The 27,994-nt window shown below is 38.6% G+C and overlaps 1 protein-coding gene across 2 annotated transcripts in view; it reads right to left on the bottom strand.

The window, feature by feature from the left end:
- TENM1 (teneurin transmembrane protein 1) overlaps nucleotides 1-27,994 on the bottom strand; it is a gene marked incomplete at both ends in the record, with an annotated part of 257,520 nt that overhangs the window by 160,261 nt on the left and 69,265 nt on the right. For both annotated transcript variants that reach the window (XM_082004271.1, XM_082004272.1), the window contains one exon: nucleotides 1,912-2,152. In XM_082004271.1, coding sequence (XP_081860397.1) covers nucleotides 1,912-2,152 — 241 coding nt within the window. The remainder of the gene's footprint in view (nucleotides 1-1,911; nucleotides 2,153-27,994) is intronic.

The raw sequence follows: 27,994 nt of genomic DNA, 5'->3' as shown, positions 1-27,994 counted from the left end.
TACCAGCGGGTGCATGAAATCAGCTGAACCAACCACCGAAGGGCAGGAATGTGGAAAATTCCCAGACTGATGTGCAGCCCACAGCATTTTCCAGCCTGAATTCCTAATCCACAGGGCAGCCCTTCTGTCAGTATCCAATTATATAATTATAGATATGACTATATATCTAGGTATTATACTAGATACTGTCCTTTATGAGAAGTTTCAAATTTGCAAAAATAATAATAATAATAATAAAAAAAAAAACACACCAGAAAAATGGAACTCAACTCAAAGGAGACTCGAAATTGGAAAGCATTTTCCCCAAGGAGGTCTGAAGAGAAAATAGTGAGTAGCGATGCAGAAAGGCTACTAAACAAGATCTACCTAAGTGTTAACTGAAGAGAAACAAAAGGTACGTAACGGGATCAGCCTTATATGCAACACAAAGCAAAAAGTATAGAATATATAAGAATATATATCTAAAGAGATTTTTCTTTATAAAGATTATGTAAACAGAAGCTTCTATTTCCAGAAGGACTCCCTGAACTAAAATTTCGATTGTGTTCACTTTTGGACTAAAGTTCCATCCTCAATTCTTTTTGTGATTTGTGCTTAAGACAAATAAAGTTTTATTTCAGAATGAATCAGCTTATTCTTCAATGTTAATTTAATAGCTTTTCCGAGAAGAAAAACTTAATTTGACACTTCTGAGTGTTAAGTGTTCAAAGATGTATACTAAAATTAAGTTATGTAATAAAATAAAAACAACCTTCTTATAAAAGAACAAAACTTAGGTTTCAGTGATTAACTGTGATAACTGGCCCTTGGGCGTATATGTATTAAATAGAAAGCATTTCTATGCATTTTGCCTAATATTCTCTGGATCAGATTAGTCGGCTGTCAGACATTGGTCTGTGTTTCACCAAACACAACTTTCACAGAGAGTCATGCACTTTATACGTTTCTGTGTTTTAGAATGCCAAAACCCAAAGGAAACGCTACTCAAAACTTCTTGGTGCTCTGTTCACAATGAAGAGGAAGAAGGTGGTAGAAAATCAAGGGCTTGTTTTAAGCATCAAGTCAGCAAACACAGCTGTAGTTGAAAGCCATCAAATTCGCTAATGCTTATCAGGAACAAAAAAGTTATTATAGCCAAGAAGTCAGAGGAAGCTGTGCGCATACCTCTGCAGGCAGAACTTGGACTACTGAATCACAGGTGCGCTGGATACCCAATGCATCTGCTGTCAATTATTTTCCAGAGTAGATTATTTGTGTAAATTGTGAATGATCCTGAAGTTGAACCCTTCCTCCCCCAGCTCCTGGGGTCAAGGATCTCCACGTTCAATACGTGTCTTGGACATGTATCCTTTCTCTCCTTTACCAAATTATTATCAAATTATATCATTTGTGTATATTTGCAATAAAGTGTTTAAATACACATTGAGGAAAACATTATTTTAGAATTATCTCCTATTTTTTCTTATCCACACGAATGCTAAAGCCTGAACACTCACTGACTCCGGAAGTGCCAGAGTACACCAGTTAAACGGAACTTCTATTTTCCGATTACAAAAAGGCCCTGGGAGAAAGTGGGATGGTGAGACAAATACACAAGCACAAATCCTGACTACACACAACTCTGTAATCTACACACCTTAAGGAAATCAATGCCTTCTAAAACTTTCCAAAACACGTGCTTTTGTGAGCATTAAGGATCTAGATGAATCAAGCCAGTAAGGCCTCACATGGCTACATGACATGGCCTCAAATCAAAATGCACTGGTATGTCCTGAATGACAAACTTCTAATTCCCCATCCCCATCTCATGTCAACGTCAGGCCTCCTCCCCATTTTTGGGGGTTTTGTTGTTGTTTTTTTTTTTTTTTTCTGACATTTGAGACATGTTGTGTACCACAGGTTGCTCTGTACCTGGTTTCCAGTGGTATGTTGCTGTTCAAGACCCAGCTGTTATGGAGATGCACCGAATCTTGTGTACTGGTGGGGGGAGTCGGGGCAGCAGGACTGGGCTGGCTGCGGGTGGTCATTGATCTTCTCTGGAGAGAGTCAGCTGTTGGAGGGGGTTTCCTGGCGCAGGTGCAGGCATGCGGTGGTGGAGGCGGCGGTGGGAGAGGTCTGAAGGTGAACTGGTTGTGTGGGCTACCTGGCATATCTGAAACAACGAAGAAAAGGCAAAGAAACCCGGAGTGTCATTATTTAGACTAGATATAAAGAAGAAATTTTACACAATGAGGGTGGTGAAACTGGTCCAGGTTGCCCAGGGAGGTGGTAGATGCCCCATCCCTGGAAACATTCCAGGTCAGGTTGGACGGGGCTCTGAGCAACCTGGTCTAGTTGACGATGTCCCTGCTCGTTGCAGGGGGATTGGACTAAATGACCTTTAAAGGTCCCTTCCAACCCAACCCAAATAGAATTCTATGATTCTATTTTAAAAAGATCAAGAAAAGAGCATGAGCATGATATAGTATTTATTGGGATTAAAGCACTGTGCTTTATCATGTTGTTAACCCAGTTGCCTGTAAAATGTTGCACGGTAAGAAACAATTCAAGATATCTACTGAAATGAATATTAGACACAGACACACACCTTACAGCTCTGTAGTTCAGTAGTTCAAAAAACAACAAAGAAAAATAAAAAAAAGAAGATATACCATTCACTTAATTTGCCATAGGATTTTTTGGGGATGAGAGTAAAGAACAAATAAATCAAGTTGACATTGAATTGCAGCACAGATAGCAATTGTTTTCATGAGGTATAAATCTCATTTTAAAACAACTGTGAAAGAAATAGACATACTATAAGAACGAGTCTTGAACTTCAAATCAAGAGAGAAAATAACTGAATAATTCCTTCCACCCAACAAACACCTTTCATAAAACAAGGTTAACACATTTCTGCAAGTCTGTTACCGCATTTGTTAAATGAGACCTGCGAAAAGGCACTCTTAAAGACTACCTGAAGCACTAATGATCCAGACACCCAGAGAAAAGGTTTTATAGCAGCCAAAGGCAGATGAGCTGGCAAAGAACTCACAGCCACCAGACCAGGCTACGAAGGAGACGGAGTAAAAGACGTGCGTGGCGGGTACCGAGGCCCTGCTACCTGTGCTGCCGCTGCCCCACGCGACCCTCAGCGCTGCCCTCGAGCCCCCGCGAGGGACACGGTAACTGCACGGGTCCTGCCCTGTGCTAGCACCGCTACGTGGCTTCCAGGTGGCTCAGCCTGTGCCGCTGAGCTTGAATCCTTCTGCAAAAGACAACGAAGATACAAATATGGTGTAACGATACTTTGAGAGGACGGTAAAATCTTGTTTTCTCTATTTCCCGCAAGAGTCTCCAAAGCCTCTTAGTACAGCAAGAAACACAGCTATGGAGAATCGAGGCAAGAAATTCCTTTTTAAAAGAACAATAACAAATACTTTGCTGACAAGATGCTGATAAGAATTGCTACCAGATTGGGTGAACTGTGAAGCTATTAACCTGAAACTCTTCCAGTTAATTTACCTCAGTGTCTAATGTGGCTTTGTCCCATTTCTATACTCACCCTCACTCTCCCTTTTACCTTAGCAGATGTCCAGTTAAATTTGCACAAAACCAGCTGCAGCGGAGCTCTGATGAACCTGCAAAAATTCCCTGAAAGGAACCGTTGTTGTTACCCATTTACAACACACGGTTTCTTTAAATTATGCCATGAAGTGTTTTCAAGGTGAAAGATGAAAGTGTGCCCCTTCCCTTCTTGGTATGGCTGGTGGAAAAAAAAACCCAACACTTTTTTCCTCTGTGACAGTCACAATTTACCCCAACTGGAGAAACAAGGTTGTTTAGTGCTCCACATAAGCTCTTCTATGCTGCGGTAAGCAAAGCTGTCACGGATTTGACCCAGGCTTAATCCTTTTAATTTCATTGATCTTTTATCAAGGCAGTATTCTTACTGTTGCATTAAGGTTTATGCTGTAATATTAGTTTGCATATACCAGAAGAGCATTTCTAAGCATATTAGAAAGCTGGAGACCTCAGTAAATTAAGTCACTGGAATCCACAGTCCAGAGCTCTGAAATAATCTGCTAAGGCACTTTCATATAATAATTAATCTCAGTAAATCCTGCATCCTGCTATTTTAGAATTGAAAGCTACCCGAATTTTGGCCATAATATTTGATGTCCAGCATCCTCAAGTATTGATCAATAACATCCCCTTACTTAGCGGTATCAATCTTAAATCCACTCTACAGAAAATCTGCAGGATTATTATACAGCCTATAATTTGCATGACAAGTCATTTTAAGGGTTGTGCCACTGCCCTGTTAGAAAATCGCTGCTCTTCGCCAGGCCACGCAGTGAGACTCTACAAGGTACATCAAAAGCTATGCGGTAAATGCCGAGCAGCCAAGGTCACTGCTTCTCTGGGTAAATGGGGAAAAAAAAAATATGTATCAGCTATATGGCAAAGCATTTTCTAGTTCCTTTCTTCCCCTTCTACCCGCACTGTCCCTACCCGGGCGACGGCACACAATTATCTGACAAACACTTTAGTTTGTTCCACGCAATATGGAAGCTGGTTCTGCTTTGTGAACCGTGAAGTATTTCTGGCTGGTAGAGCACCTCATATCTCCCAGTGCAATTCATCTCCATACATTAATGCATACGATTTCCTGGGGGATTCCTTTTTAATTATCACACTGCTCAGCCCTTCGTCCAGCTACTGCCATCACAGAACATCTCACATCAGATTCTGAAGTATTTTGGTGATTTAAAGGCAAGTCTTCTGCATCCAGAACTTCACTTCAGTGCAGTAATGCAAATTCGTTATGCTGAGAATCAGTCTGAGTTTCCAATTAGGTTTTAGACACTTTTTAATTTGGCAGATACTTTTATTTTGCTTGAAACTAAGTCTACATCTCATTAACTTTATTTTTATACCACAAAAAATGTTGCTTGGGATATAAAGCAGCATTATACCTAAATATGCATGTTTACGATTCTCCAGGACTCTGAATAAACAGTAGACTCTGTAAAATAACTTACTACAAAATCATTTAAATACCTAAAAAGTGATATTACACAAGAAAATTTGTCTAAAGCCAACATGTTTTCAAATTGTACGGGAGTGATACAGAAATTAGCTTACCTATCCTGTTGCTATTGTTCAGCATAACGCTATCCATAACAACTCCCGTTTTCATTTTCAGTGGTTTCTAATAATGTTCAGATTTAAACATTTTTTTTTTTACATCAAAAAGTCTACGTATGATACGCGAATACAGTGTTATTTGTTTTCAATGTGTTCATTGACATGGTGGAAGTTTCCATTCATCTAAAATGTAACTATAAAACATGATTTGAGCTTAAACTTTACATTTACAATAATCTGTTTCAAATCAGATTTTCATCTGAAGAGCGTCCGAGCCAGGAGAGATGCTCATGGCCCTCACTATTGGCCTTCTGATCTGAACTTGCATTTAGCCTTTTTTTTTTTTTTTTTTACAGAAGAGGCTGTTTAGAAAATGTCTGAATTCTCCCCCCTGAAAATTCATTATTTTTAAATAGTTCTCTCATTTCAGCAGAGCACATCTAGAACTGTGACATTTGCTGAAAAGAGCTATACAACCTTCTGCTTCTTTAGTGGATTCTTCAATAACAACGTTAATTGCTTTTTTCATTTGAGACACTTCCCAGGCTCCATGCACTCAGTCCAAAAGAGAAACCGCTGTATTGACGCTAGCTACAAACAAGAAAAACTTGTAATCCTGCTAGTTTGAAGGATTTCTACTTGTCCTCCCTTTTTTGAAGTTTGAAGGGAGGAGTTCTGCTTCTGTCCTGAATGTTTCTTCTTCGGTTCCGACTGACTCTTTTGGACGGCCCTTGGTCAATACTGCACACCCGCTGCCCCGTGGCAGTTGTGCGATGGAGCTTGGTACCCTCCAGGTTTGGAGCGCAGACCTCAGCAGCTCCTCTCCAGCTGCTGAGCTCTGCTACCACCGCTTTCTCCTTCGGGAGATACAATAATTCAGCTCTTGCTCTTGCACTAGGCTTCTGCTTTTCAAAAAGTGGAAAGTTAATTAACTCAGATGCTTCCCTTACTCTGCGGTGTTGGGTCGAGTGCCGCCCTTCTGCTCAAAAGGCACGACGGACACCAGCGGCAGTAACAGAAACATAAGCCTGACTTAAGAGTCAGACTAAAATGCCTTTGTAATCATAAACATGTAGCCAAACTGCTTTATAGACTGACAAAAACGAAGTAAGTAGCTTTAGCAACTAGTTATCACCCGATGAAAAATTAGTTTTGAAAATAAGCCAGGCCTTTGCTGAAGTATTTTCCCAGCAGTTTTGAAGCATAATTTACTATACTTTTTGGATCCACACAGAAAGAAGGGGTAATTGAACTGTTTTATCATTTACTGACAGGGCTACAATAGCCTGTATCGTTACTAAGTGAAGTATATCAGACAGAATATATTAAAAAGTAATGAACCTTAAAAGGTTTCCATCTAACCTGTAGTGCTTTTGAGATATTTTAATTTTTTCAGTTCCTAAAGTCATTATTTATTGGTAGGTTTGGATTTTTTTTTAACTAGACATGTCTCAGCTGAGTATGAATTAGCTTGCAATTCATTATTTAATGAATGAAATAACAACATATGTTCAGAGAGTTTAGTTTATTTTGAAGTTATACCTTATATATATAAAATATATATTTTTTTATATATATATGTAAGGTATACCACTGCTCAATTACAAGCCAATCTGTATTTTTTCTCAAGCAGAGATGAACGAGCATAATGGGCACTGAAGAACTGGAAAAAGATTCAGTGCCGGGAAGACAGAGACGCTGAATGCTTAAGACTAGAGCTAAAAAGCATAGAATAAAAATTCTCAATTTTACAATGAGATTTATGCTCTGGGTCTAAAAAGACAAATCAAGACTTATATGCAGGTGCTACCATTGCAGAGTGCTGGTTCCGTTACATGTTAATACACTTACTGACGTTGCGTAGGTCTCCATACCTTTTCCTTCCGTTCTAAATTTCAAATTATTCTTTTTCTATGTATGCACCAATGACCTTCATAAGCCCCTAATTATCTGTTGTCTATCTCCGAATTCCTTTTATTTTTGCTGTCACATATGTTGAGAGAAGGTGAATATGAAAAAAGTAATTGTGTATGAAATTGCTCTACTGAAGTATAAATTTTCGTTGTGTTTCAATAAACTTGCTCCTCCTGATGTAGCTCAATTTCGTTGGCCTACCTTACTTGCAAAACCCTTTGCTTCCAGAACTTTGTCAGACCACTAGGATGTAAAGCATCTAACCAGTACATTTAATAGCAATTTACCTTTAGATTATTGTTTTGCTGTATGTAACTTTTTTTCTCAGCCTTACTACACAGAAAATCTTCCAGAATATACAATATCAAACATCTCTAAAGAATTCTAAAAACCATACAGTTTTATGCAAAATAAAGTTTATAATGTAATGAAAGCTTATAAACTAACAGTCATATGGACTCAAAGTTTAGATATGAAGTAAAAGAAATTCAGAGACCTCCAGAGACCAACGCCACTGCCCACCGGCTGATGGCCACGGTGCTTCCAGCTCACCCCTGTGAGCAGGTTGGGATGGCCCAGAGCAGACTGAGGGAAGGAGGGAGGAACCAGTTAAGGGGATCATCAAGGGGCTCCGGGCACTTTATTTATCAGTACAGGTACCCCCTCAAATAGCCAAGTATATAATTTCATACCGTACTGCCACTCGAAGAGCAGAATGAATCCTACATACCACTATTTAGGCTATTCCGAAAACTCAGCGCTTCACTTCCAAAGAAAAATTAACAGAGATCTTATGGCACGTACTTTGGCGTCAATGAGCATAAAATACAGCTGGATTTACATTGTAATAATGTAATGATGTCAAACAAATGACGTATTAAACACTCAGTCCAATGTGTTCATATGGATCCCATTAAGTTTTCCCTTTATGTTCTCCGTATCACATATGCTCAATTCCCTTGAATCCCTTACAATTATACACACACAGAGTAACAGCTTCTAACTTGTAATTTGTGGATTGTTTTAACAAAAAGAGATTTGGTAAAAGGAGAATTCTAATCATTTCCTAATGCTAACAAAACCTTATTTCTCCTTCAGCATTTCCAAATCTAGCCATGGTTAAAAATTAAATACGATGGCAATTCAACTGTTTTTAAAACACAAGTAACATTTACATTTAATGTTGTGTGGTCTAACTATGCAGGAAAAAAACAATTCTATTCTGCATATAAGCTACAAGGACAACAAGGATTTCTTGTGATGGCTGTGCAGCACTTCTTTTTCTCTTTTTACACTAACAGTCAAAACTTGTACTCTTAAGACCTGAGTGACTATATTTTGTGAACACTAGCAATGGACTGCATTCTAGGAAACTTTACAGAAACGTAACGACCCAGGTTTTAAACACCAGAGGAAAAAGGACCAATAGAAGCATCACCAGCAGCTCTCTCTTTAAAATACCATTGCTTTTACAGAAGTAAACGTTTTATGTTTCTTGAATTCTATTTAATGCAATCTCTTGTGAAACAGTGCTAATCTCAGCTAAAATTCCTTCTGGAGTCCGTATTTATTTAGGAAGGCTAATATGAGCCTGGGATTTTCCCATTATTTTAATTTACATTTTTGGTCCATTTCTAACAAACAAATACTGGATTACTTAAAGTCTCCTAGAAAATCTTCACAAATCAAGGAGTATAAATGGACTTTATTACCTGAAAATTATATTGATATCAAGTATCAATGCCTTAAAACTTCTAGAAATAGAGAGCATGAGGAATTCTCATTAGCAGGACTTTTGTATTCGCCAGTAATTTCCCATTACTGTTGCGCATCAGCGCGGTAACACTGCTGGGCTCTATTTCTGGTAAAACATCAATTAGTAGCATGACAAAAGTGAAAAAAATACTGCAGGTCTCGGTGTTTTGGAAAATAAACCAGAAGTGTCTCAGAAGTGTCTCTGCAAACCAACTGTTTCTTGACTCAGCTGCAGGAAGAATTTTTCAGGCAAAAGAACAGAGGTTAGAACTCATTAGAGAAGGAAAGGCAGTGATTTATCACTAGGGAACTACCACATGGCCACCCTTTCCAGCTTTGCTGATAGGATGCATTTAATAATATTCTGCTTTTCAAGACACAAAAAGTTCTGGCATCTGTCATCTTCGCACTGTATACTTAGCGTGTCAGTTTTACTTTGTAAAATTCTTGAAATAAGACTTACATACTCTTTTTTTTCAGGTGTGCGTAGGGGAGACTTTTTGCTTTTTCTGATGATGGAAATGTTAATATACTCAACCCAAAAGAAGGGCTTGTGGGCCCAAAGCTATTTTTTTTCCCCAGCTGTGTCAGCTGGTGCAATGAAAGACATTACCTTTCCTGACAAACTTTGCCTCACTTAGAGGCACTTATACCTCTAGACCATTAGAGCTACAACAGCACTACTCCTCCTTAATTAACTCCATCACTCAGCGTTTTAACTTGGGAGCCTGGCTGCTTAACTAGAATAATTTTGGACATAAACACTGCACTATAAGATGCCATTCTCTGTACTGTAGTTTGTAACCAGAAATGGGTTTCAGGTTATAACGCTGTGTACTGTGGATAAGATCCAAGTTTTAAATGTTATCGTGCAGAAGCACCTGACTATATAAACACGCTGATGCGTGTTCATATAAAACAAACATTGCCAAAGGGGAGTGAAAAGCTCCTGAGGTGCTTTTATTCTGCTGAATCGTCTGAATTATAGCTTTGTTCTACAATACTTCTTCATATAGCTGTTAAATACCAATGCACTCTATGTATAATATTCACATGAAAAACATTATTCCATTTATGTGAAATGCTGACATTTATGTCAATTAATACGACAAATTCGACATGAAACTACCCTACTCCCTCCCTCCCATCTCCCCCGTTACAGGCGATGCATCCGTCAGATCCTCTCAAAATACCCATCCCGTTGAGACAGGACTCTTACATCACTACAGTCTGTCCACGACACGACAGGCCCGTTGGCGGTCGAGTCACGGAGGTCAAGGACAACACGTGAAGGGAGAAGAAAAGCAGCACTCCAGTCATGATGGAGACCGAGGGGACAACCTGAACAACCAGCTCAGGCTTCCAGCGGTTTGTTTAGCAGATCAAGCAGCCGCTGGTACAATTAACATCAGACGGCGTTCAAAGAGCAGAAGCGGAGACTGACAGCTCCCAGCCAGCTTAAAGGTGGTATTTTCAGGAAAAGGCTTAATTCCTGCTATTACTTAAAAGTGGTGGGTTCAGTCAGTATCACGAGTTGTAACTTCTATCAGCAGTACTCACAGGGGACAGTACAATCACTATTCTAAAACTCGGAACAAAGCGGGAGAGATTATAGCTTACAGAGTAAGCCTATCATCCAGGTTTACAAAAGGCAGGCAGTTACAAGTAGCCTGGAAGCAAATTTTGATGACCTTAGAGGTGAACAGATTTTGATTAAAGAGCAGTTTATGATTGCTAAAATAGGTTGCAAGCAGCCACGGCTGTAAAAATTAATGTTTCCCCGGTTATTGATGGTTTTCGGCAGCGATAGATATTCAAGTTTTGGCCTTTGTGCCATTAAATTCATTAGCTGTGAGGAATTTCCAAAAGGGATCTATGGGTAATGGAATTAGTAACTATAAATCATACCGAAATACACAGTGTATTTAGCCCAGTAGTTCAGCGGAAATATCATGAATATGGGCATATTAAGTCACCAACCTCTGTGCACTGGATGATAACCTTCCCTGCCTGCCTCTTACCTGCTTCATCTGTGTGCCCGTTGCTTTGCAACGTTTTTAGGAAACAAGAGTCCCTGGGGCCGTGCCCTGTTACAGACCCCGATAACGTAAAACCCTGCAGCGTCTGAGCCCACGGCACTGCAGTGGCTGAGGAGAAGACTCTTCCGTTTCAGCGCTTGCCTTCTCCAGGCTGGGGACAGTGACATTAGTCGAACCAGCTGACTGAAGTAGAGAATCCTGTTCACCTTAGAAGACCAGCCATGAGAGATCAGATTGTTGATTTACATTTTTGTAAATATAAAATATTCTGTGGCTCTACAGAAATAAGAAAAGATGATAAGCCCTAAGTCATGGTTAAATCTGCCAGTTACATCAGGGCCCGAACTCAAGCCCTGAAGAGCATGTTCATGCACGTTCCTGAAACTACTGGGGGCGAGATCCCAAGCACATGCCCTATCTGTTTGGACTCGGACAGCGCTAGCGCTTTGTTGGCAGCACTGCAAACTTACTCTAAGTTTACTTCAAGGTGGAAGTGCCTGAACTTTGTGGCTTCAAGGATGAATCACACTCCAGCTTCTTCCACCTGGATATATAAGGCTTTGCTCAGGACACCTCACTCTCTGCACTCCACGTTATCATGCCAGATCCAGACATCCAGCATGTCTCCTGACGCTGTTTTGCAGAGCATAATGGAAAAAACTAGATCCATTTTTACAATCAATACCGTGTACAGATGTAGAAGCTTGAAGCTCTTCCAGATCGTTCGGTAATTACCTCTACCCCCATGTATTTACCTCATTTTTAAGACAATCCTTTTAGAAATATATTAATGAGAGAACATCAGGAGAAATACAGACTAGTTTCTATGTTCATAATATTCTGAAGAACATGTTTATAGCCTATGTAAGAAAATGAAGGTCTCTGTTTTATTTAATAAAACAGTATTCCGTATGTTTTTATTATGGATTTCAGCTTGATAAATTGCTTGATATGAACATCTTTACATATATTTCTAGTGACTGTTACTAGGGAGTAATACTCATATAGGGAGTATTAAAAACTAATTCATTTATATGTGGTTCTATAGTAACTTGTGGAGGGGCAGAAAAGCTGTCAAATGTATCCATAACATATAAACATATGTAGAGTTTAACTGGCTCTATATGCATATCTATCTCAAATTCATCAAAATAATACTAATGTAGTACTGTTTTATAAATAAATACTAAGAAATATTTTTCTTGACAGAAGACACTGCATCTAGATTTTGCGTAAACACTGTAGGCAGTTAAATAGAATACAATGTCTGAGAGAGCACTGCATAAAGCCTTAGACAGGGCTCAACGCATTCAGCTGGAGGATGCAGAGCACCACAATGCATGGTCATCACACTGAAATAAGCTAAAAATTACTTTAGGTCATATCACGGTATTGGGTTCTTTAAGTAGATTTGGGCATTGTATAGAAGAGTTTACTTCTAGTTTAATTCCCGGGGAAGAGGTGTAGCGGTGCAGTGATGGTCCAGGACCATCCAAGGGACCATAGCAGCGCGGGGGCCATTTGAGTGGCTTTGCTCTACAGGAGTAGAGAAGTAGAAGGCACCTCGCTCAAAGCCAGCTGTTCAGAACAAATATCCAGTTTCAAAGCACATATCGTCCTTTTGAAGTTTTGCTTTACAAAAACAAATTTTTAAATAGAGAATTATTCCAGATTATCTTTTAATTCTCTACTTAAAGAGACAATTATTGTTTTCAATCAGGGAAACAATTCTTTTTAAAAACAAGAGAAATGGTAACATTAGCTGTAGGATAGTTAGCATCAATTTATTCTTGGTAACCCTTAGAAGTACATGGTATTATTTAAGGAGGTTGCATGTAATTGTCAACATAACAGAAAGCTATCTTTCACTCCCCAAATGATTTCACATGGTATCTAAATTCCACTAAATTAGTTAAAGGATATACCTCAGTGTCAAATTAGCTGACCAACTACTTCTGCCTTTTATCCCTAGAGGTAGTTAACAAGTTCCTGTCCCTCTCAATCCATAAATAAAAGAAATGCTTCTACAAAAAGATCTCTTCCTGCCATTGATGATTGCTAACATTTTATTTAGGAATGTTGACACTTCTCCTATAGTACGGAGCTTGCTGGGAGGAAAGGCAATGGTACATGTGTAACTGATGGTAAACAACAAATCGATTATTTTTTAAAGAAAAGAAAAACTCCTGTAGGGAAAAACAAAACACCACCACAGAACCAGCTAATGTAATGCCTGAAAACGAACATAACAGCCTAGGCACAAACCCACAGCGTTCAAGTTAGTCTCTCTAATTGCAGATTTAGGCATTCAGAAGCAAGCATGCAGATTTTCTGAAATACCAATATGCTTCTACCACTCCACTGAAGTGGGGGTTGTGGCCTGGCTCCTCCAAACTATTAAGGACTTTTTACGCCACTCTGCATTTTATTATTAGTAGCCCTGCACTCTCAAACACCTTCGAAGATCTGAACAGAGCGTCTGTCAAGTACCGATAGGGTCACTCCTGCATAAACCGACTCAGTTAACTTCAGGCAATAAGGTCTGACAAGCTTCTCCCGCTGTTCTTGCTCAACTTGCAAAAGCACTCTAGTGCAAGTCAAAATTAACAAAGATTACATCATTTTCCAGCATTAATAGGTTATAAAAGTTCTTTGCGACGCTACCCTCAGTTCACCTCACAACTCATTTCTAAGGTGCATTTCACTCAAAGCTTATCTATATACAGTTGTTTAAACTCTTTGTAAATAAGACACACATTTTTGAATATTACTAGAAATTACATCTATAAAATATCGAATAAAACCTTCAAAACAAATGCATAAAGAAGTATCAAGGGAAACATACTTTTTCATATGAATCTAACCAACAAAGTATTTTAATGAGTGCACATCTATTAAGAGAATTCTCAGGATACTGTAATTATTATTCATTTTCTAGAATTGTTTCACCATGAAGCTTTATGCTACTATGGGGACTTTAATGTTTATGTTTTGTGACGGCTGCGTTGACTATTAAAAAGCAATTTGGCTGACATTTTAAGTCTTTTGTTGCCAGTTTTAATTGGATTGTTCACCAAGCATCAACTCCCCCGTTAACTGCAAAAATTACAGGCCAACGTCAGTTTATAGTAATGACTGTTTAACGATTTTATCCTGTCAGTATGCCAGCTTCATATGGATGCATGCATGATTAGTTTCATATCAAGACCTGTAATTAAATAATTGAAACCTCAACAAAAGAGAATACCAAACAGGAACACGTCCTTAATGAAGACTCAAAGATTTATCAAGATGCTCATTCCAAATTAAAAAATAATTAATGTTTTGAGGTCACACAGTTCAAGAGTTGGTCTTAAGGAAAAAAGGTCTCTGCACCCTTTACTGTAAATTTCCCTTTAAGTGTTGAAAAGTTTGAGAGGTCACTGCAGTGAGTCTTTCCTTATCATTCTTAAAACTGACTCAAAATTATTCATAACGCATTATTAGCTATTTTTGTTTGCTTTCCAGACTAGGTAAAGCTGCTTGTATAACAATAATTATAAGACATAAAAATAATTATACCTCAACTGAAACTTACAGTACTTACAATCAAAGAACAAAAAGCCCACTACTCAGAAATCCAGATTCTTGAAAGAAAAAAGGATTATTATTCTTTGTTCAGCTCTGAATCCTATGCCAGACTCCTACGTATTTCAGCATTTCAAATAGAGCAAAAAATGGCTTTTAGAAGACAACTCTTCGCAAGTGTGAGATATCCATGAAAATAAAGCCAGAAACAAAGACTCACAAAGCAGGGTCAGCACTGCAAAGGCAGCGAGTGCCTCCTCGTCCTGCTCAAACAGAGTTCAGGAAGCTGGGGGCTTCTTGGAGGATTTCACACCTTATGGTTTTGGCCATCCGACGTGGGTGGGAACATTCTGTAGGCAGTTAAACTCTCGAATTTTGAAAAGAACTTGGTATTTTGAAAGAGAAGGTTCCAGGAAGACCTTATTGCAGCCTTCCAGTACTAAAGGAGGCTTAGAAGAAAAATGGGGACAAACTTTTTAGCAGGGCCTGTTGCAACAGGACAAGGGGTAATGGTTTTAAACTAAGAATGGGTAGACTTAGACTGGATATAAGGAAAAAAATTTTCACAATGAGGGTGGTGAAACCCTGGCACAGGTTGCCCTGAGAGGTGGGAGATGCCCCATCCCTGGGAACATTCAAGGTCAGGCTGGACCCGGTTCATTACAGGGGGGTTGGACTAGATGATCTTTAAAGGTCCCTTCCAACCCAAACCATTCTATGATTCTACTTCACACATTTTGATACTTAGAAAGTCAAGGGAAAACACTACTGACCAAGGGTTCTCACTGTCTTATTAATAAGCACATCTGCACTACAAAATTTGGGATAGGGTGTCTCTAAACGGAGCTGGTATATTTACGGACTCCCATTAAACTTAGACCTCAAAAGCCAAATACCAGATTTTATTGTGTTATGCATTCAGTAAGTACTCAGCCAAACTTCAGCAATTTACTGTAACTTAGAAGAACTTACGTTCATCTGTTTTCAGGCTTGACTTTTATAGACTATAGTCACCTACTAGAAAATATTAACCTACTAGCAGGTCAATAGATTTTCAAGGTTGCTTCATTTTTATATACAAAAAGCTGTATGCCTCACAGAATCATTCATTTTCCTTTTATAGCCAGGATGATGGCTTAAAACCTGTTCTGACCAAACTTTTGAGCAGATGGCTTTATTTGAAAGATTTAGAGGTAAATTTAGGACCCATATCTTTTCCCACTTACAACAGCATGATATGGGATTAACTCCATTGATTTCAATTATGTTTTTCTGCCTTGGTTTGCTAGCTGTAACCGCAGAAGCCGAGTCCAACTTGGATAGGCCATACACTTTTTTTTTTTTAAATATATTTAGAAACACAAAATTTGTAACTTCAAAATATCAGCTGTGAAACACCGCACGGTTCTGTTCCAGGAACGGGGTTACTGTATTTGTGATTTAGAAAGGGATGAACCACTGAACCAGTAAAATACAGGTTGACACAAACCTAATTTGTAAAATAAGAAGGACCAGCAGAGGTATGTGAATGGAGCATCCATCAGCAGATGAAAATTCACACCGACAATGCAAGGTACCTCAAATTGATTGCTGAGATCTAAATTAACTCCAAGTACTCAGAAAATGGACCTCTGTATGCCTGTAAACAGCTCAATGAAAACCTCTTTTCTATGTACAGCTTTAGTAAAAGAATGTAACAGCATGGGAAATAAAGCAAATTGAACAGAAAGTAAAAAGGCAAATAGTGTTAAATCATTACATACACATCTTGTGGGATACTTTGTTCCATTCTTGACACTTTTTTTCCCAGAAGAATTTGGTAAAAATAGAAGGGATTTTACAAACATGTGATGTGGAAAAAACACTATGTGAGGAGACACTAAACAGATTGTCATTTCAAGAGAAGTAAGATGTAAATGATAGAGAAACAACGTAATGAACTCATTTGGTACGCAATTATTTACACTCACAATAAAAGTACAGCGGATCACTAAATGAAACTGTTAGGAGAGAAATTTAAAACTGATAAAAGGGGAATAGTCTGGGATTTTTTTTCCCTTTTTTTTAACAACACATTTAATTTAGGAACTTGTTGCTACAAACTATCATTGCGATGAGGAGGTTGCAAATATTTTATGTAGAAAATTTTATATAGATAATTATTCATCCACACAGAGTAAGCGGGCAATATACACATGAACCTAAGTGTATCTAAAACCTACATATAAAAAGGAAGCATTTTTATTCATATAAGTACATAATACACATATGTATATTTTATACATACACAAAAATCTCCACTGAATTCAAATCCCAGTGGAAAGAATCAAAGTTAGACTGATATTTACTCCATTTATTTACAAGGGTAAATTTTTATCATCTTTAAGGATTTCATTTCACATATGTTAATAGAACAGCATGGAGCAAAACTGGACTCACTGCTTGCCTCCTACTCCAGCCAGAGAACCTCAACCAATTCCAGCCATTGGCGAATTTCTTCCTACGTGATCAGGTCAGCCCTGAAGGTATTTGGGTAAAACAAGACCAGTATGTCATTTACTCAGCCAACTGATGAAACATGTTTAAGGCAATCCATTCTCACAGATGAAAAAGAATGGACCTGCCTTGAAGTCATGTACCACCAATAATGCAAAATCTAGAGATGGAATACTTGATTTGCAGATCTCGGATTGAGCTAGGTATTGACACGTAAATAGCAATTTGAAACTCAACACACATAAGGAATCCGTAAAACCACTCTGATAGGATTTATTGTCCAGAACAGAATAGTAATTCAAGCCTCCTCCTGATGTTTAAATTCTAATTTTGATGCTTACTTGTAGTCTTTTGAAAAACGTGACTCTTAGTAAATATTGTAAATAACCTCATACAGGTTTTGCGAACAATACAAATGGGACTACTGCACTTCAACCTGAATGATGCCATAACCAGGCAACAGAGTACCCTCTGCCGAACTCATCTCACAGTACTGAATAACAGAATAACCAAGGAAACCAGGATAGAACAAATAGTTCATATACTTACACCATGCTTTATACACCTGCCTGCCTTTATTATGGAATATGCAGACTGAATGCAAACAAAGCAAGTGTATCAAGAAGGTGGAGGAAAGAGTTGGCAATAATAAATGCTATAGCTACCTTTTACTAAAGAGGATGAACAGAATGGGTGAAGATCAGCAGGCAGTTCCAGCTTATGCAATTTCAAAATGACCTTTTAAAAGTAATTATTAGAGCTGAGCTGTAGCATTCAGCTGAAATTGAACTCTTCAGCATCCCACATACTTAGAAAGTAGAAATTGTGAAAGAAAAATGCATCAAAAAGGAGGGGGCCACTCAGACACAGCTTTCCTCCTCCTCCAGTTTGTTTTTTACAGTCTTACATTGAAGAAAAAGCAACATAGCACATATCTATCAAAATAAAGCATATTGTATTGTAGAAAAAATACACGGCTGAAACATGTACGAGTAAACATGTCAATGAATTGTTTCCAACTGAAGAAAGAAGAACTGAGTTTAAAGATAGAATGTCAGATAGCTGTATGGTAGTTCACAGTCCAAATTCGGATGAAAATTTTGCCTAATGTAGGAGGGAATATCAGATGGCTGCCGAGACACTCTCAGGCTAGTTTGCAGCCTATAGCGATCTCCAAAGCTCTAATTCTGCCCTGTTGATTACACAGGGAAAAAAGAGGGAAGGATCTGTCACCAGCTCGGTTCTGCAGTGCATGTGCCAGCACCCATACTCGCTCTGCGTGCTGCAAAGCGACTGCACTGGTCCCAAAGAGGCTGTGAAGAAAGAATTGGTACCATTGCTTGGGACATCTGCTGAGCTAAAATTCATCTCATGTGAATATCCTTGCGATTTCATAGCACAAATATGATTATATTGCTACATCTTTTATATTAAAAAACACTGCTGTACACTACACGTGACAGCACAGCTAATGCAAAAACAACTTTTACTTCATAAGACTGAACTAAATGACCGAAATTGTAGTTGACATTTATGGTATTGATCAGGCTCCAACATTAATACAAGGTAAAATGGTCTGGGAAGTCTAGCCATTAGCGATTCATCTGCTTCCAGATGATCTCCGAGTATGACAGCATTGTGTATGCTTGCATTCTTCTTTGTGAAGCATTAGCTCCATTGCACATGCTGCAAAGGCAGCGCTAAAATTACCATGCTTTACCGATACACAACTGAACACTTCATGCTGCTTTCAAAATTACTCTATCCCCCTAAAAAAACACCCCTCAAACCCCACAGCAACAGCAGCAAACTCCATGTCTACTAATAAAAGCACCCCCCTGAGGCATTAGTCAAAGACAAAGCTGTTGGGTTAGGTTGTATTAGTGGAGAATCCTTGAATGGCTGCTGTTGAAGTGAGTAACATTCTCAATGTCATCACTGAATATGTAAAATCATCTGGAAGTTTTCCAGCACAGATTCCATGAATCAGAAGAAAATTCTGCACAAATTCCAGGCAGAGCAGGACTGTAGGTAGCCGCTCTGTGGAGTACACAGAGAGCACAACACAAGTGGTCCCTACATGTACCAAAAATAGGGGCAAACTCTTGTCACTGGAGCACAGACAATGCACTGAGATGCTCCCTTCCCAAAAGCAGGAAGGAAGAAGAACAAATGAAGTGAGACACTGTCTTGTTTTCCTTTCACAGAAGCCAGGTGAACGCAGGGGAACTGCCAAGCGCACTCTCTTGATGTGTAGAGTAACGCATTCCTCCTCTCTCGGTCTCTCCTGGTGCTTCCGCCGGTGCAATGAAGCTCTTTATTTTCTGTCCCAAGTTCTTACTGTCAAGCAAAACTGAGCAATGAATGAGGATACAGTTCAGCCAAGAGCAGAACTTGATTTAATATTCCCATAACACTTTGAACATAAAAACGCACTACAGAAGTGCTAAGTCTTATTAAGCTTGGCAATAGGGAATACATGGTGACAGCTTCCCTAGGCTTGACAGTATTGCTCACCAGAAGACTCCAATGTACGTAAGCACAACCAGGCAATGCAGAGAACACTTAAGGGTAGAAAACAGAGGAAAAAACTCCCCCTCACAAATTTAGAAAGCCAATCTTTACAGCTTTCATCTGAGCACTGGGAGGCTCAGCTTTATTTGCTCTGACACAGACATGGGACTTGAATCTCAGGCGCTCGTACCGTACACCTGGGACCTGAGACACGCCACTCGTCAAAGGTAGGTGGCACAGGGGTTTGAACTTCTGTCAGCCGCCTAACACAGGAGTGCCTGACCACTGTGCTACACGGTGTCTTGGTGTCTGTGTCTCCACTCCAATAAATATTTGATTATTTATATGCAGTGAAGTCGTTCCCAAGAGATTAGGAGAGTGAGAAAGAGAGAAGACTAATTGTGTACCAGGTGTGAGGGTATCAGTTGCAATCCTCTCCTCCACCATTATTTGACTTTCCAGGCAAGTATCTTGACAACTACCTCTCCTCTGAACCTCTGGCTCTGATGAAGAATTTCACCTCCAGAGATCTCTCCTTTGGGGAAACATCACTGGAATTGACACATTTCCTGAAACGTTTGGGTTTCAGCACACTTTTAAAGCAGCGGGATTTTACATTTTAAAGCTCTACCATAGAGATGCAGCCAACGCTTTAATGTGAGGCAGAAGTCACAACAGCAGATTTCTCTTTCACAGGTGGTGGTAGAAGTCTTAAGTTAGAAGAGCTCTTCTGATGAGGTACAGGAGGTCCCTGCGCGGCGCTGGGCTCGTGCCCGGGGCAGCGTGCCTGCTGGTACGGAAATGTGGTGAGTTTTCTGGTCATTTATTTCCTTACCTACCAAAACCAAGGTACACGGCATGTAGGCTAAATATAGGCAACAGGAGCTTCTCCCTGATTGCAGTAGGAACTAAGTAAAACTCTGTATGTGTAACTTCAAGTCCGTTTAAAATAGCCAATAACCAATTTACCAGTTTTCTTCATATATAAGAGAAAGACTCCATGGATTCTGAATGTATCCACATACCACTGATGCTATAAAGACAGACTAATTCTACTACGCAGCCCAGTAAAAGATGAGATACCTGGTAATCTGCCTCCTTGTGAAGCAGCACTCCTCCTCATCTCACACGGGAGAGATAAGAGACAGCATGGAAAGCTAAAAGGACAGCACTTTATCTCTTTGAAAATTTTCAATAGACAGCATTTAGAAAAAAAAAAAAAGGCTTCTATTCAAATGCAGCACGAAAGAAAATGGTGCCTAGTTCAGGCTGGGCACAGTGACCTGCCCTAATTTGTAGTTGAACAAAGGCATAAAAGCAAACGTTAAAGTTCCATTTTGTTATACAATATTTCATTAGGGAGCTAATTAAACAGGCTGTACCCAAATGTAGCATATAAACAATATTACACATGAAGGGGAGCATTTCGGAGAAGATATTAGCTGATAGCACTAACACAAATGATTTAATTTTTTTTTCTTTTCTCAACAGTTGGGAACAAAAAGCTTTTTTCCCCCATTACCTCATCCTAAGTAGTTTTTCAAATCAAGCCCATGCTCACATTCACGCTGTCACTGATAATGGATCTTGTGTCAAATAAGAAGAGAGTAAAGGACCCGATAATAAGTGCAATTATAAAACATCAAAAATGGTAGATCAAAGTGGATTTCCTTTATTCCGCTGTGTACAGTCACTTCACAGCTTTTCAGTGTTCCTGTCATGCGGTCCTGACAGGATGTACTAATTTTCTCTATTATCATAGCAACAAGAACGGCACACTTCAGAAAGCAGCTGACAAACGCAGCTCCTCATTATTACTCTGTCTTACTTTTATTCATTTTGTTTATAAAAACACTTTTAAAATCCCCTTCTCCTGAGATTCTCAAGCATGATGATAGCCATCAAATGGTTGATAACCTTGTGATAAACGATACTCAGGGACAAACTCTCAAGCCTTCTAAGTACTGTCACTCTCCAAAAAAGAATTGTTTTTTTACAGCCTACAGAAGTTTCAAACCCGGTAATGAGTTCCTGCTAGAAGAGCTTGAAAACTTTAGCGAAATATTTCCACTCTAATTCATCTTGGAAGAGTATCTATTTTCTGAATATTTACTAAATTCTGTATGGGAATTTATAGCATGGATTGGTAATTTAACATACAAATTGCATTTGAAAGAAAATAACAAAGCTCAGGAGTCAAGCAAACCATCCCAGCTTCATTCTTCCTGCCTTGGCCCCAAGGGTACCATGACTCAACTCCTGGTACGACTGCCCGGGTTTATCACTGCAGCGATAGTTAGAAGCTTTCTGAAATGAAATGTGCATGGCAAGAAAATAGTTTTACAGTATTTTCCCACAGGAAAAAATACAGATAGAGGCTTTGAGCTGGTGGTCTCCTCAATAAACTATGCTTACCCTTCCCGACATTGAAGCTTGCAGGAGTGTTTGCTTTTGAGCTGATCACAAAATGTTGCGGCTAGTATTGCTAATATGCAAAGGAATACAGACTTGAACCCAAAGCAAGCAGAATAAGAACCAAGCGAATTACACAGTATAAACAAGTGCATGCAAAATAAAGTTCTGAGGCAACACATTGTCATATAAAATTGCACACCCCTGTTGAAGTGAGTAAACCATAACAATTTGCACTGAGTGAAAATATAACGTTAATAGTAAAACCTGAAAACTATTATATTCAACCTGTAGAATGCCATAGGATAAATTCTATTCCAAGCATGCAAGCTAATATAAAGCATCATGTTCAAAAAGTCTACAGCTGGTTTGAATTTAAAATACCCTAGACCAGTATTGACTTTCACAACTAGTTTGAAAGAGTAAATCTAAATTATCTAATTCAATTGACTATGGCATGGCCCTACGTAGTTGGAAATAAACTGAGGTATACCATGCTGCCATCACAAAGAGTAACTATTTTAAATATGAGTATAAAAGTGGATGCAGCAGTTTCATATGCTATCATATGAATATTATGGCAATGATGCGTAGACATGATTTACATCTTCATTATTTCTAGACTGCAAGAATCGCTATTGCTAGCACTTTGTAGAGTCATTTGCTAACATTTAAGCAAGTTATGATTAATGCAATTTGAGTAGAACGCATATTGGACAGATAGATTATAGCCCTGCTGATACTGTATGTACAATAATTAGTACTGTGACAACAGCTAATTATTTTTAATTCTAAAGCTGAAGGATTTTATCCATAAATATTGTGGCTGGAGTTAATGGATTAGTTCTTTCTATAGCCAAAACAAGGTGACAGAAATGATGCATTAAACAAATGAATAATTTCTTATCAATATTTAAAACTAATGGGATGCCATTAAATAACACCACTAGACATTTAAAGCACTGCTGCAAAGTATTACTGACAAAATTAGTATATAAAGCACCCACATCATCATCCCACCCGCTGTGCTGTGCAACACAACGAAGCTTATTAAAAGACAATTGAAAACATAAAAACTACCTCCTTAAAATTCAAGAGATCTAAGATCCAACATGAAGCACTGTTCCAGCTGTATGGAAGACCATTTGTCTGTGGAAGAAGTGGAGTGAAAAAACAGATTCTCACATGGATTCAAAAGGAATTACTTCACTGATTTTGGTAGTGCTACTCTAGAAGAGCATGCCCAAATTGTATAGCCTGTAGTTAGCATCAGGACCTTACCTATGTGCTAATGGGCAAAGTAATGTTCTGTATAGCATGAACACATCTATTGAAGAATTTAGATAGCAGAACACCAAGGAAACTGAAGAGTTCACTTATGAACAAGCACCTGCTTTATTTCAGACTGGAGGTTCCGAGTTTAAAATTTTCCAGCAAGTTTGAAACTTTACGAAAAGTAATTCAAAAGACTTTAGGGAGAAAGAGAGAGAAGCGAAAGAAAGAGAAAACTCCTAGAACCACGGACGGGGGGAAGGAAATAGAAGTGTTTCACTGGCACATGAAGATGCTGCACAACTTGCAGTAATCCATAATGGGCAGTGAAAGACTTATTCCAATACATGGCACTATTCAGCTACCTCAGTCAGAGGACAACAGCACTGAAATGATTGCTTCCAGCGTTAATACCTACTTTTCCCACCTCTGGAATGCCCATCAATCACTGAGCAACTGATTCGTGCACAAACAATAGCTACTGGCAATAGTAGTGCATAGCAAAAGCCAAGGCAGCCCACCGCTGTACCGTAAGACTAAGACGTGGGCCTCAGCTGCTGCCAAACTGTATGGTCAAATCCAAACATTTCAATAGCCTGAATCAATGAGGCACTGAACACGACACAGGAATGCAAACAATATTTATGACCCACTGTTCAGAAATAATTAAAAAAGTCCCCAAAACCAAGGGATAATACTAAATTATGAGATTTTCTTAAACCCTTTTATCCATTTCCCTGTGATTTCCTTTAGTCCCAATGGGAATCTTTTCACGCTTTCTCACAACCAAGAGGAACATTATTTTACTTAAAAAGAAAGCCGAAATCCTTACATCATCCTGTCAGCACTGCCTCCCCACGTGCTTCTAGGGGAGCAGGCAAAGCTGGGGAAGGCTCTGCTTGCAGACTGGCCCAAATTTTAGAAGAACCTTAGGTATGCTCATCATCATGTGGGATTGAAGCAGCATACCAATTTTCTTTTAGCTCTTCTGATTTTCTGGCAATACAGAACATTAATAATTGATGTTTTATCGATTTGATTATTTTCTTTAGAAAGTTGTACAGTTCTTCCACAGCTAAGAACTGCAGAATGCTCCCAAAAGCATTCACATTTATCAGCACTTCTCTGACTCAATATCAGTTTATTAGCCTTAATTTGTACCCTTGTGTTTCACATCAAGGAAGTTACTCTTTGATTGACTCTGAAGAAACAACCCTTAAAACCAAAAACTAAAACAAAAGCTTTCCCAGCAGAACTATTTTTAAAACTTAGTGATACTCGAACAAACTTCTTGGTTTCATTTACTTGGGTAGTAATTGCTTAGTGCAACAAAGAAGCCGTTTCTAATAGAAGACTCGTGTCCCTAGCTCCTTTAAGTGCTTTTGGTATCAGATTAAATATTAATACAAAACAAACTGTACTGTTCAACTACTTTTTGCATTACTGTTCTGTAAGGGATCACACTACGAAGCAGATGTAAGACTGATGTCAATACTAAATGTACTAAGCTTTCTATAAAGTCAATGTGTCAATTTATACACACAGAAAGGTATTCACCTTTTGGCACTTCAGATTTTCTTGAGCATCTACATCTCAGAATCATCATGAGATCAAAGAACAGGTCAGAAATGCAAACAATGTATTTTATTTGACTGAGGTTCCATTACATTAAGAACAGAAGAAGCTAAGAAAGCAGTCAGACAACTACGCCTGACCATGAGTCAACTAAGAGGTCTGATAAACCAGCAGAAGCTGCCTTAATTTTTTAAGGTATGCTGTACAAGTGAGAAAACAGTTCTTAGAAGAGATGCACCTCTTAACCGTATTCCTGCAACATACATGTGTAATTGCAAATATCACTAGAAATACCTTATTCTATTTTATTTAGAATTCACCATCTTTTTGCCTCATGGGGTAGAGAAAGATGAAGAACCACCAATTTTTTTAACATCCTTAAAACTAGTTCTTGACAACATATACTTGAAAGAAGTAGCAAAATTTCCTGCCACAAGTGGAAAGGGAGCCATGAGACGTGAGATCAGCAGCATCCAGAGGGTCCCAGTATCAGAGATTCTGAAACTTTCTAAATAGCCGGGGTAATACTGGAGTGCTGCTGAACAGATGTGGCATCTAACCATTCAAAACAGCGTGTCAGTGCTCGTACTACCATGCATAGTGTTTTTTTCACATGAAGTGGTACCCGATAAACATATGGGTATGCTTTTAAACATAAAAGTATGCTTTTAGGAGTTTATGCAAAATTTGGCAAATGCAAATGTCTAAAGACGCAATGTTTAGCCAGCCTGCCACATAGCATGCTTATGTCTCAATCCCAACTATCACTGGGGAGAGAAGAGCTCTCTGGCAATGGAAGAAGGTTACCAGAGGACTGAGACCTATCAAGGACACCCAGACCATCGCAGAAGCACAGGCTTCTGTGGAGATGTAGCCCAAGTACAGTAACTCTCATAAATTTTAAGCACGCTAATCAGGATATAATCAATATTAGCTTGCCCTGACCTCAAATGGAAGCATACTAAAATAGCGTACCCAATAGCAGTAACATTTGACGGCATAGCCATGCACTATATATAAGCATTTTATTTAAGTATCTGAGCGATATAACCATCAAAGACAGAAACTATGACTCGCACTCGGGTGTCACGGAAAAACGTGTAGCCAGTGACACAAGTAACAGAATTTACAAGGTAAAGAAGGGGATAGACACAAGGTATTGCAAACTGATAGGACACTCTCAGCATGAAATGCATTGTCAATGAATAAATCTAGTAAAGTTTTGTTTTGAGGTCTAAAACTGGCTTGTCAGACGACTTACCATTCTTCTACATACTCTCTCCGCAGCTATGTGTAAGTCCCTAACTGATGCATGTATGTGCACACGTATTCAACTGCAACAGAGATGACCCCAGCTTCCCTGTGATCTACTAGGTTTGCAGCAGACCTTATGCCCTTTAGATATAGAATAAAATACAGAGTTAAGTCACACGAAGTGATTAAATGCAATCTGACCCGAGTTCCTCTTTCTGCATTATCATCCAGTCTCTTCTTTTCATACATCTAACCTGTCGGATGCAGACATCAGCGTGAAGCCCTACAGTAATCAAGACTGAAAGTGGTAACAGAAGCCTAAAAAAAGAAGCTTAAGTAGTAAAACACACAAAAAAGTATGGGTGACAAACTGTGTTCCCGCAGATTTTAATGTTTCTTTTTAAATTATAATTGGCACTAATTGCACTATTTACATGTTAATGCACAACACCTGGCCCCAGCTGGATGTAAAGAGGCTGACAATGTTTTCCTCTCACCTCATTGACAAGGAATTGAACATGTACAGTCTTGCAGAAGGGCTTGCAAACATAAGGCACCGATAATTAGGACAATGTGAAAGCAATGTAACTTATTCACAAACTTTAAACAAGTGCAGAGGTACCGAACGTTCATTCTGAATTATTAAAGAACTAGACTGAAACTAAGTCTGAAACACACAGACACAGGAGAAAAATAAAACGAGAGGCAAAGCTTTATTTAAGGACCTGTATTTTGACCTAAAAGGGAAAAAGGACCCTCCAGCCCCCCCGCCCCCCACCCAAATAAAACAAACAAAAACGAAAACAGCGAGACCCTCCCCAACCCAAAGAGAAAAAATTCACCTTACTTTGTGAATAGGATAAAAAGTATGCAAAACCAATTCTAGCTGTTCTAGCTGAATGGCTAATCTACTATATTACCCTTGTAATAAAAGCCCATGCACTGCAGCACTGACAAAGGCAAGTACCCTCAGAAAACTTCAGCAGTGAGAATAAAACAGTGGTGATGAAGCTGAAAATTTCGACATACCTCATTTCTAACTAAAGAGCCTTCCTCCTACAGAGTTGACCTAGACCAACTGAAAACCACATTACTTCTTAATTTTGTTTAATCAGTGAGCCAATCCCAAAACAACTACTCTAAAAAATGTCCAAGCCAATTTGCTTTATCTCTTTTAAACACTTGCTTTTTCAACAAAATTACAGATGCTATACAAGTGCTGCTCCTGAAAACGCTCATTTATTGTTGCTAATGACCACATCTCTGGAATTCATTCCAGAACTGTTCTTCAGCATCTCACAACTTAAAAACAAAGAAAAGCCAGATAACTAAGCACTGATGTGTGCCTTATCAAAAGTCCAATGTACACCAACCTTTTCTGACTAAATTTCACACTACAGCACAGCCTGAAGGATTCTGCCCAGCTTCTGCAGATCCGATAAAAAATAATCTCTAGATACCATCTAGTGAAATCTCCACGTCTTCTGGCTGTACATTCAGATTTCCTAAATCATTCTAACTGGATTTCTCCAGTAAGTAGGTTCAGGAAATGTTTATTTGAGGTTTAATTTTTAGTTCTGTTTTGTTTCAAAAACTTAGTAATATCCTCTTGAGCAGAAACACAATAAATATAATTAGCTATATGTTGCTAATTTTGAATTGTTGACAAAAATATTGCTTCAATTTGTTTTAATTAGCAAAGCCCTAAGAATTATTCTAGTTGAAATTACTATTGTCCTATACGGTATTTATCAGAAAATTCATGCAGAAAAGTTAAATCAATTCAAATACCAGCGTTTGGTAAGAACATACCATACCAAACTGCAGTTAGTGACATGCAGATAGCATTCATGTATTACAAAATAATTTGCATACAATAAAACTCAGCTCATGTCAATTAAAACATGTTCAGAATAACAAAATGTAATTTTGTTTAATATTTTACAAAATAGAATAAAAGCAAATTCTGTAAAATATAAATTTTGCAATGAACAAAACCTCAAGGGACTTACTCTGATCACGCTTTAATGAAGGACAAACAAGGAAGGCGTGTTTAAAAGAAAGGG

The sequence above is a fragment of the Phaethon aethereus genome, assembly GCF_964289735.1.
Source record: "Phaethon aethereus genome assembly, chromosome: 10".
In the NCBI taxonomy this organism is placed as follows: domain Eukaryota; kingdom Metazoa; phylum Chordata; class Aves; order Phaethontiformes; family Phaethontidae; genus Phaethon; species Phaethon aethereus.
Note: the sequence above shows the minus strand (reverse complement) of the source record. Positions and strands in the feature narration are given on the sequence as shown.